General features: G+C 43.1%; 1 protein-coding gene across 1 annotated transcript; it reads right to left on the bottom strand.

The window, feature by feature from the left end:
* Positions 1-787: 787 nt before the first annotated feature.
* On the bottom strand, positions 788-11,396 carry rrm1 (ribonucleotide reductase M1 polypeptide). Its single transcript, XM_088639341.1, has 19 exons — positions 11,194-11,396; positions 10,097-10,185; positions 9,584-9,761; positions 8,223-8,323; positions 8,068-8,127; positions 7,788-7,827; positions 7,387-7,549; positions 6,798-6,939; positions 6,370-6,453; positions 5,991-6,152; positions 5,781-5,860; positions 4,859-5,060; positions 4,587-4,736; positions 4,253-4,474; positions 3,885-3,961; positions 3,614-3,749; positions 3,352-3,447; positions 3,047-3,235; positions 788-2,061 (listed from the first exon to the last, which is right to left on the bottom strand). The coding sequence occupies exons 1-19, from the start codon at positions 11,210-11,212 to the stop codon at positions 1,873-1,875; spliced, it is 2,379 nt and encodes a 792-aa protein (XP_088495467.1). The 5' UTR covers positions 11,213-11,396; the 3' UTR covers positions 788-1,872.
* Positions 11,397-11,768: the final 372 nt, after the last annotated feature.

Below are 11,768 nucleotides of genomic sequence, written 5' to 3' on the forward strand. Positions count from 1 at the left end.
AAAGTACGTAGTTTACCAAATTGTACAATACAGAAAACTGATGAAGAACTGTGAAGTATGACGTATATTAGGAGTGAATTTATACTTTGCTTGTAATTAAATTAGCTGCTTCACAGGTGTGATATTGCAGGTACCGTGGCGTAGCCAGCTCACTTAAATTGCAGTTAGTAATTTTCCATTATTCCAGCAGGATAGTTAGTAAATGATGTTTAGTACATTATTTACACAGTAAAAGCAAACTAGTGAAATAAGAGAAATGTTTGATCCCTCAGTGTTTACAAGAAGATTAGGATACACAACACATGACGTTTTTTTTTTTTGTTTCAGAGCATCCATGGGTGTCACTATCAAGATTCAGAATGGTGGTCAAGCCAGAATGTGGTGTATTTTATTAGGTTTCTTCTGGCGTTAACCCCTTTTGCTAATAATTTGGTTATTTATTCTTTCATTTCCCACTGCCACGTTATGATTTTTGTACACAAACACAGCTTGGAAATGTAACTGTAAAAAATGCGTTCTTTTCACCACACACCAGCAATACTCTTGAAATGCCAATTCATTTATTATGAAGTGTGAAGTAAAGTTTAGGTGTCAAAATTAAGACATTCATACTGTGTTCACTCATTAGCATATGGCTTTGGAAAGTGATAAAGAACCAGTACTGCCTAGAGCTGGTATTTAGCCCACCTCAAGTTGAAATTCCAGAAATGCTCCTATATACAGTATAGTCTACATAGAATCACTATGCAAATTGAGGATAGGTTTCTTCCATTCTTCACTCAACCAATACAGAAAAAAAACAAGATTTTATTGGGAGATTTATTACAAAGTGGACAACCTTCAAAATGAAATGCTTTAAAAGTTTGTTTTAATGAAGTATTGTATGTACCATTTTTAAATTAAAAGATGATGCTATTCTCAGACACCATACCAGAAAATATCTGATCAAATCATATCAAAGGGTTCGAGATATTTGACTTCATATCCTGTACATATTAAACTACCCCACCCTCTTGACAAGACAATCTGAACAGCTTTACCATTGCAGTGTGTGATTTTTCTAGATTTCAATGCATTCCATGAAACAAGAAAACGGTTTTTAAATGCCACATTTCGTCTCTAAAAAAAACATGCTATACAAAGACTTGTTCATTAGTTCTGGCTGCAGACAAACCATTCTCAAGCTGGCTTCTGTTTGTACAAGCGTTATAAATATGATAGAACCTGCGCACATTTCAGAATTTCTGAAGTTAACAGGACAAATGTATATACAGTTTCAACACAAATGCAAATTGTATGTGGTTTATATGCATACAGTTACAAATCATAAAGAAATATGGGCATTCGCGTATAAATTTAAGTAGAGCAGACAGTTCATCACAAAGATTAGGTCATTAAGTGTCCTTTTATGTAATACTGCAACAACACAGCCAAGTGGGAAAACGGAACGCAAAACATGGAAGAATTCAATACAGGAACCCCTTAAGATGCATCTTCATGCACCCTGCTGACACGCTTTGAGATGTCCTCTTAAGAAAATTCAACCTTTTTTTTGCCGACAGAAGTTCAACAGATCATGAGGCTAAAAAAAAATATCCGCCGTCCCAGAGGAGAACAATCCTGACAAAACCCACAGACACCAAGAACGAGCCATCCCCCTCCTCCCATGCTCGGTAATGGGAAAAAAAACCAACAGCTGCCCAGATGCAGTTCCAATAAGACAGCGAGCTGCAGTGAGTGTCTGACAGGGTACACATGCAATGGGGCTGCTGCTGCTGGCCGCACTTTCGATAACGCCGCAAGCTCTTATCGGGGGTTTCGATATCTGTCTTGGCAGCCGGGCTGGGGGGGGGGGGAGGAGGCAGGGGGCGTCTACGAGCCACACATCAGGCATTCATCCTTGTTCTCCAGTGAGCAGACCATGGCCGCCTTGTTGCGCTCCACGGCGGCCTGCGCGTTCTTGGTGCTCTCGGCCTCGCGGAGCTTCTCTTTGTTCAGGGTGAACTGGATGGGGTTGGCCGCGGGCTTGGTCCTCAGGTAGTACATGCCAGTCTTTAAGCCCTGGAACACAGAGCCATGAGGGATTTTATACACACCCTGCGTTTTATTAAGACTCCCAATTTTAGTTCATCTACCGTTAAAGGGGAACTGCAGTCCGAGTTTCTTAAACCCGTCATTAAATCTCGGTAACCAAACAAATTCATTGATGGTAATTTTACACATCTCGGATTAAGCACAAAACCGTGAACATTGTGAAAGGACTATAAGGCGCCATGTTGTCACAAACTCGCTTTCAATTTCCCATGAATAGTGACGTGAAGCGGCCCTTCCTGCTCACTAGTTACCGAGTAATGTAATATGATGTATGGGTCAATAAGTACAGGTTATGCAGCAGACATTTCACCGCAGAACGTTTCCGACGTGATCTGCATGCAGAGTTAACAAGTACTATTTGTCTGCAAAACCATCTCGAAGTCGAGAGCAATATTTCTATTGGATTAAAAGAGGTGTATTCACAAGCCTGCTTCCTTACTATAATGTAATAGGGCTGCGTCATGTTACTGGACGTTTTGTTGCCACGTTCTGAATCGCAGAGTATGGCCCTGCACATACCTCGAAATGTTGTCTATTTTGTGATGGAAATTGGATGTTTTACAAGTAACTGTGCACATTTTACTTTCATTGTGGTTTGAAATGCACTCGTCAATGGCGATTCTCTATAACCCCAAAATATAAAAATAGCAGTGCAGTTCCCTTTTAATAAACGTTTAACTCCCACTAAGCAAACTTTTTAATCAAGTATGTCACACCACAACGAGAACATGAGCTAGACCAGAATTGGTAGTTAACATTCCTACCCCCACTCTTCGACAGTAGACAAATACAAGCTTCACCAAATCCTGCAAATACTGGAATTCAGATAATTTATCCTGAATTCCAGTTTTGTCTTCATTTTTAATACCATGTAGTACCATACATATGAAATGTTTCACATGCTAAAAAAAATATAATGGAAGGCCAAAATGTGGAACAGATGTTTGCTCACCTGCTTCCAGCCATAGAAGTGCATACTGGTCAGCTTCCCATAGTTGGGCTCTGCGATGTGGATGTTCAGCGACTGGCTCTGGTCAATGAAGGCCCCTCGGTCAGCAGCCATCTTGATCACAGTTTTTTGGGAGATCTCCCACACAGTCTTGTACAGCTCCTTCAGGTCACTTGGGATCTCGGCAATGCCCTGCAGGGAAGAGGAGTCTTTAGCTTCCATTTAGAAAAATAAAGGCCCACCATCCAATTAACCTGAAGAAACCTAAAAGGAGAGGTTTCTCCATCCTCCTCCTTCAATCTCCATACCTGAATGGAGCCATTCTGAGAAATGATCTGGTTCTTCATCTCCTCGTTCCACAGCCCCCGCTCGGTCAGATCTTTCAGCAAGTGTGGGTTTACGATCTGAGGGCCAGAGAAGCAAACCTGTTACCACAAACTCTTCAAGGCAAACGGTCTTGAAGAGTAAGTCATCTTTAAACATCTCAGTTGCCTTCTATGAAATGAGTTCTAAATTCAGAGAATCTCGCTTTGATTCTAATAGAGGAGAACGAGGTGGAGAGGTTCTCACCTGAAACTCTCCAGAGAGCACCCTGCGCGTGTAGATGTTGCTGGTGTAAGGCTCAATGGACTCATTGTTGCCCAGTATCTGAGCTGTGGAGGCAGTAGGCATAGGGGACAGCAGTAAACTGTTCCGGACTCCGTACCTGCAAGGAAGGAACGTTAATGCTGGTGAACCATTCTCCCTGTGAAGCTGCAGCACGTCTGCTTGAAAGATCTCCTGCACAACGTCCTGCATTCACCCACCCACACATTTTAGAAACATTCGCCGGGTAACTTACTGGGCGATTTTCTCTTTCAGGGCTTTCCAATCCCAGAGATCCGTAGGGGTTTTATTCCACATGTCATACTGCAAAATCTAAAGAGAAGAATCACATCAGCACTCAGGAACACAATATTAATCCCAGGAGACAACCCACCGGGATCTCCTTAACAATAGCTGTATGGGTCTGTAGTTTAATTCAGTACAGAGCAAATAAATGGGGCTTCACAAGTTGCTGCACCACCTAACTCCATGGGAACTTAGGGAACCCAGGCAGGGCTTATTTCTTATGTGTGGCATTAGAAATCAAGTGATACACCTGACAGAAAACACAATCCTCCCTCAAAATGACTGACATGCAAGAAAAATGTAAGGAGTCGGACTCACCCCTTTGCTAACTGGTGAGCCTTCGTAAGTGCTGTAGGGCTCTTGTGCTGCAGCCAGTTCACAGCTGGCCTCCAGAGCTGCGTAGTAAATGGTCTCAAAGATCTGGATGTTCAGCAGCTGGGCCTCGGGGCTCTCAAACGGGTAGCGCATCAGGATGAAGGCATCGGCCAGGCCCTGGACGCCAATTCCAATGGGCCGGTGACGCCTGTTGGAGTACTCAGCCTGGTGGATGAAGGACACAGCCACATCTGATCATACCAATACCAGAAACCATTGTGACAAGGCCGAGGAGCTAAAGAAGCACAACACATAAAACACAGATGGTATCTCTCACCTCTGGCACGGGGTAGTAGTTGATATCGATGATCTTGTTCAGGTTCCGCACAATGACCTTGGTGACGTAGGCCAGCTTCTGGAAGTTGTAGGTACGCTCAGGTGTCACGTACATGTTGACAGCAATGGAGGCCAGGTTACACACGGCCACCTGGAAGGAGGAGGACAAACAAACTTCGAGTCTTGAACTTATGCCCAGGCATTTCACTGATCCCACAGAATAAGCGATCAGGCGCCCCACAGCACCGAAGACGGGCCCAGTTCCTAGCTCACCTCGTCTTTGCTGGTGTACTCCACCACCTCTGTGCACAGATTGCTGCACTTGATGGTGCCCAGGTTCTGCTGGTTGCTCTTCCTGTTGCACGCATCTTTGTAAACCATGTAGGGGGTTCCGGTCTCCGTCTGAGACTCGATGATCGCGTACCACAGTTGCTGTGCCTTCACCACCTTGCGCGCCCGTCCCTCCTTCTCATACCTGTGAAACAGCGGTGACAGCGGTCAGGGACACTAACTGCCACAGGACAGGTTTCCTTGAATAATAATCCTTAACACTTACATGGCACTTTTCTACACACTCCACTCAAAGTGCTTTACAAGTAATGGGGACTCCCCTCCACCACCACCACCAATGTGTAGCCCCTCCTGGATGATGTGACGGCAGCCATAGTGCGCCAGTACGCTCACCACACATCAGCTATCAGTGGGGGGGAGAACAGAGTGATGAAGCCAGTTCATAGATGGGGATTATTAGGAGGCCATGATTGGTAAAGATCAGGACAGCAGGGTAATATCCCTACTCTTTTTGAGAAATACCCTGGGATTTTTCCGAAACAATTGTCAGGTCCTTGGCTCTATGTCAAACCGCAGAGTGGGGGCTCCCTACTGGTCCCATTAACACCTCTTCAAGCAGCAACCTTAGCTTTCCTGAAGGTCACCCATCCAGATACTGACCTTCGCTCACACCTGCTTAGCTCCAGTGTGCTGTCTGTTGTCTCGGGGTGATATAACTGCTGGCTGTATCTATGTAGCTAAATGCTCACTGCTGGACAAATGTGCCTGAATCAAACACTATAATGTTGCTTGCATAGGTCTCAATACATTCTTTCTGAGGCAAGAGTCTATAAGACAAGACTTCCTACTTGGATTCATAATAAATTATGCTTTCTGTTGCATTTGCAGCGCTGTTATGTTTTACCTTGTGTAAAGTTCCTCAAACTCTTCCCCCCAGCACTCATCAAGTCCAGGACAGTCGCTGGGACACATGAGGGACCAATCCTGAGGATGGAAGAGAAAGAAGGACATTCTTAAGTACGCTACAGCATGATTCGAGATGCCCGAAATCACCCCTTCACTTGAACCATTGTTCAGCAAGAGGTTTCTGAAGAAGAATAAATTTTTAAGTCACCTCATTGTTTTCAACACGCTTCATGAAGAGATCGGGGATCCAGAGGGCATAGAAGAGGTCTCTGGCTCTCTGCTCCTCTTTCCCAGTGTTCTTCTTCAGCTCTAGAAACTCAAAAACGTCAAAGTGCCAGGGCTCTAGATACATGGCAAATGCACCAGGTCTCTGCAACAAAACAAGAGCGACAAGTTGACAAAGAAGAGTACACCTCACTCTCCTTATCAGTGAAACATATCAACACGCTTTACACTACATTACCAGTAACCGCCATCATTTCCAGTAATCCCAGTAACCCCCATCATCAACACAGATTTTATTCCATGCCATCACAGTGAAGACCTTGTATACTGGAATGAGTTTTTAGAAAAAGCCAGAGTCTCACCTTGTTTCCTCCCTGATCTACGTAACGAGCAGTGTTGTTATACACCCTCAGCATAGGGACCAGTCCATTGGAGTTGCCATTTGTCTGTAATGGAAATGATTATTATTATTTTATTAAATCAGACTCCTCAGAAACCAGCTATGCTGAAAATGCCAATTTCTTCAATACTTGTGTATTTGTTAGTTTTGAAGATCGGGATGTTGGGATAAGCAGATTGTATCAAGATTGGGACAAGAAGTTCCAAAGGCAAAAGCTTAAATTAATTAAGCAAAGGTTACACAGCCAATCTAGAAAGCTACATAAATTTTCCATGACCCAAAAAAAAGGGGCTTTGGAGATCAGACATTTTAAAAATCAGTGGGATAGCCACATTTTCCAGCTCAGACAGGGAAAAGGCAACAACTGGGTGCAGGGAGAACAGTACTCACCCCAGCAATGTAGCTGCCAGTAGCTCGGATGCAACTGACAGCAACACCGATCCCTCCTGCTGATTTAGAGATCAGCGCACACTGCTTCAGGGTGTCATAAATCCCCTCAATGCTGTCGTCCTTCATGGCAAGCAGGAAACAACTGGAATTAAAAAAAGAGTTTAGTTAAAAATGTACGTTAAAATTCACAACAGACTGATACATGGTCACATTTATATAGCTCTGAAGTTACCATACGACTTAAACTGAATTTCTATCACTTTCGTTTTTATAGGTTCCTCTGCTTTTGCTGTTCTGAACCACTAGCACCTGGAGATTAATTCAGTCAATTTCAGTCCAGTGCACTGTGAAACGATTACATACACTAAGTGCAGCAACCACTTTAGACATTTTGACCTACAATACACAGCACTGCGTACATATAGCTGGGTTGGTTCCACCACAATTTATTAAAATGGGTCAAGCAAAAAAAACAAAACAACACGTCACAAAACGTCTGTGCCATAATAAGGGTTGAATGAACAACACTGCCATACAGCTCTACTTCCTTAAGGTTTTCCCGGGCAGAATGGGTGGTGAGTTCACACACCTGGAGAGTTGTGGCCGGTTGGTCCCAGCATTGAAGAGTGTGGGCGAAGCGTGCGTGAACCACTTCTCCGACAGCAGGTTGTACGTTTCAATAGCAGCGTCAATGTCCAGCTTGTGAATCCCGACGGACACTCTCATCAGCATGTGCTGAGGACGCTCGGCCACTGCGCACAGACAGGTACACAGCTTAAACTGGGCATTTTGATGCGTTCGCTTACAGCAACAGGCATGCACATTAAGCAGCCAGATTCTGCTCGAGGGAGTCTACCGTTAAACAGAAACTGCCCGGCACAAATGTTAAGATCAGTCAGAAAAGGAACAAATGTACAAGCCACTTTACTTTCACTTGTTAGTTTTTTTTATTTCCTACAAAAGTAAAATGCAACTAGGAATGACACTTACCTTTTCCATCAATTTTTAAGAGATAGGAACGTTCCAGTGTCTGAAAGGTGAAAAGATTCACACATTTAAATTTCAATATTTAAAAGGGTGCTCTTTTGAGATTCTAGTGTTTAAGATGCCTGTCAGTCGATGTTGTCTGTCACTTTTTAGTCAAAATTAAGAGATGGAACTCAACGATTTACTTTTACGCTATCCTGTCCTTCACAAAGGGTTTAGAAGAGTCTATGCTCCAAAAGTATTAAGAGCCAAACATTCCAGTCTACATTCAGTATTAACTTACCTTGAATCCAAAGAAGTTGTAGGAAAAATCTCGATCATAAATAATAGCAGAATTCAAACGCTGTAAGAAAAAAAATTAAACAATACATAAGTATGTAAAATAATTTACAGTGAAATGCAAGTACCACTTAAATAAAATCCTTCGCAGATACATACATCCTTGTTAGCCAGGACTATGTCGAGGGTTTCTTTACAGATCATGGGTGAGTGGCGTTCATTCAGGGGATTCACATAGTTGTACAGATCCTCCATCACATCTGTGAGAGTGACAAAAAATTCAGTCAGAACCGCAGCCAAATGCATACAAAACAATACTGGGACACGTTAAATGACAACACTACAGGTTATCACAGCCATCATGAACAACACCTCTCATCCGCTTCATGGGACTGTTACTGGGCAGCGGAGCACATTTAGCAATAGACTGCTCCAGCTACGGTGTTCAATGGAACGTTTCCGCAGGTCTTTCCTCCCGGCGGCTGTCAGGGTGTATAACGCTGCCCTAGGCCAGGACTGTTAGCCCTTCATTTGCTCCTCTATGGACAGCATGTTTACTCCATTGCACTTTTTGGACAATCAGTCTGTATAAACCTATGCACATATTTTATTGTTTTTACAGTGACTATGATCAGCACATTTTGCACACACCTATGTATTCATTTATTTTGTTGTCTTTTGTTTTATAACTATTCTGATGTCTGTTTTGCTTGTCTTGGGCTGGACTGCTGAAACACATCAATTTCCCTACGGGATTAATAAAGTATTATCTATCTATCTTATCATATCACTCCTTTATTGTGTTTTATATATACTGAAAGCTACAACTCTTCAGTATGACACAGGCTTTCAATTGCTGTACCATACAATACCAAACTTCCAGGGTGGCACGGTGGCGCAGTGGTTAGCATTTGCTGCCTCGCAGCGCTGGGGCCCTGGGTTTAATCCTGAACCTGGGGTTCTGTCCGTGTGGAGTTTTTATGTTCTCCCAGCATTTGCGTGGGTTTTCTCTGGCTGCTCCAGTTTCTTCCCACGAGTCCAAAAACAGAATGGTAGGTTAAGTGGCTTCTGGGAAAATTGGCCCTGGTGCGAGTGTGTGCCTATCTGTGTGTCTGCCCTGTAATGGACTGGCCAGGGTGTCCCCTGCGTTGTGCCCACTGCTTACTGGGATAGGCTCTGGCGACCCTGCAACCCTGAATTGGAAAAAGCAGTAAGAAAATGGATGGACCATGCCTCCCACAAACCGAGAAACCCATCATTAACTCAGTGCGGCTCTTACAGATACTCCCTTTGCAGACACGGCCGCCCGACCTCCGTCACATGGGTTGTGGGAACACCTCAGCTTGAAGTAACAACCAAGGGTAACCACGGGCACCCGGCAGTTACTATAGTAACGGACACTTTTGGCCAGCGTCCTTTTGTGTAAAACCAGCTTTCACTTTATTTTCCCCGACTGGACGTTCAGTCTTTCAACATGGCACCCTCTCCTTCAAAGAAAAGGCCTGCGTCCCAACACTCACCGCTGAAGACCTTCTTGGTCTCCTTGTGCAGGTTGGACACCGCAATCCGGGCGGCCAGGATGGCGTAGTCGGGGTGCTTGGTGGTGAGGGTGGCAGCTGTCTCCGCGGCCAGCGTGTCCAGCTCCACCGTGGTCACCCCGCTATACAGCCCCTGGATCACCTTCATCGTGATCTGGGTCTGGGGAGAAGAGGACAGCCATGCAAGCGTTCAACATCAGGGCTTAGCCTTTCTCTGCCAAACTGTATGCTATCACAAGAGATAACGATCAATCGATATTTTGCTGACAATATTAATGTAGGATATTTTTGGGACTAAATAGTTCAAAAGAATTAAGTTGCTAAGAGCTTAGACAACACTGGGGACTAAGGACTTGTAACTGGAAGGCTGGGGGTTCAATTCTTAGGTGACACACAGCTCTTGGACTTCTTCAGTAAAATTCCCTGCTGTATAAATAGGTAGAAACACAAGCTGCTCTGGATAAAAGTGTCATAACAAATGTAGTAGTCACTCACTGGATCCACAAAGTCAGCATTGAGCCCATAGCACAGCTTCTGAATGCGGGATGTAATTTTGTCAAACATGACGCGTTCTTGACGCCCATCTAAAACACACAACGAGAGTTTAGACGCAGTTAGCATTTATCTTCAACATTTTCTTGAAGAAAAACTACAGTGACAGAAGAAGAACTTTAGTCTTTCGCTATAAATTCGGTACCAAAGGGGACCCCTTATTTTACACAACGCAAAACGATCTCTTTTAACGACGCACTCATAAATACGACATCTACTGTCAGTGCCGCAAACAGAAATCAAAAAGTGAGTGGCGACTGCTTATTTTTTCATATTTGGAGCTATACCAAGACCATATTTAAAAAAAACATTAATTCGATAACTAACACAGATAGGTTAACTCAGAACCTCAGCGGCCAAGTAATGGTTATATATTAACTGACCTACAGTTGAAAAATACATCATACAGAAAACAAAACTACAAATAGAATTCATACTTCATGAAGTCTAAGTAATTCAAAAAAAATTAAAAACAAAAATGGAACTCATTCCCCGCCTCGCCCTTGAATTGCCAGTAGTGTATTTGGCGCCAACATTTCAAACAATAGGAGCTTCCAGTTGTGCACTTGTAAATAATTTTAAACCTCTAATTTACTAAATTCTGCATAATTCATCCCCCATCTTCTTTCTAAATTTCTAAAATCTCAACAACATATATCCATATTCTCATCAAATGAACGAAACCACATGAAAAATATAGACCAGAGAACGTACTGTCAGTCTATTTAGGTCTGACAGGTGTCTCTTCTATTTTTGAAACAAGACACCTGATTTGTGTTTTCTTTTTAATTTGGTTATCAGTAAATTAAGACACTTTTACCAATTTCTTTAGCTTATACAAACTTTGTTTCTCCTCGGTACAATTATAGTGCTACACACAAAGCCAGGATAAATCAAGATGCTATCAGATGACGCGAAAATAAATCCACATTAGTCCTAACAAAATTAATGTAAATACATTGTTTTAAAAAACATTTTTATAAGTAGCACTCGATGACAATAACAATGTGGAACATCAATGAGGATACTAAAGAACTTACCTCGCTTGATTACGTGCATGGCTCTCTTGGATTATATTTAGAAAATGTAGCAAAAATGAAATTACACAAATCAAATTAATTTAATGAAAACTAATAAAATTAATGCTTTGTGTCTACCTTCCGCTGCCAGCTGTACCTCTACAAATCCAAAGAATTAAGCGCGAAGTGAACCCGGACCCGCCACGAACTGAAGTACTATCTTTCCACTAGCCAATCAGTGAAGCCCGAGCGCCGAAGAAAATAAAGGTCAACCAATCAGCAGCGGAAAGTGCAAAATTACTGCCCAATCACGACAGCCCTGACTCGTGACTAAATTAAAAAGGTCAGCCAATCAGAAGCAGAGTCGCAAAAGCAGGGTTTCCGGTTTTTCCGCCTTCAGGAGGATTGAGTACACTGGTGCTTTAGAGATACGTAACTGATGGTTGTAGAAGGAGGGAGATTGAAGTGTTTTTGTTTTCCTTCTTTTGAGACAGATATTTGAAATTGACATTTCTCTGAACACGTCGTTCTCCAGGCAGTTTCTCTCGGACAGGCTGCCTTCAATTATGTCGACAGCAGCTAGGCGGTCTTTAGCC

Source organism: Lepisosteus platostomus, chromosome 7, assembly GCF_059453375.1.
Source record: "Lepisosteus platostomus isolate fLepPlt1 chromosome 7, fLepPlt1.hap1, whole genome shotgun sequence".
Lineage (NCBI taxonomy): Eukaryota > Metazoa > Chordata > Actinopteri > Semionotiformes > Lepisosteidae > Lepisosteus > Lepisosteus platostomus.

Bases quoted from the DNA above. Each gene is read 5' to 3' on its own strand.
- rrm1 (XM_088639341.1), bottom strand. The intron at 9,762-10,096 runs GTGAGTGACTAC...TCTTCTCCCCAG, and splicing joins ATGCTGACTTTGTGGATCCA to ACCCAGATCACGATGAAGGT. The intron at 4,475-4,586 runs GTGAGAGATACC...TTCATCCACCAG, and splicing joins ACTACTACCCCGTGCCAGAG to GCTGAGTACTCCAACAGGCG.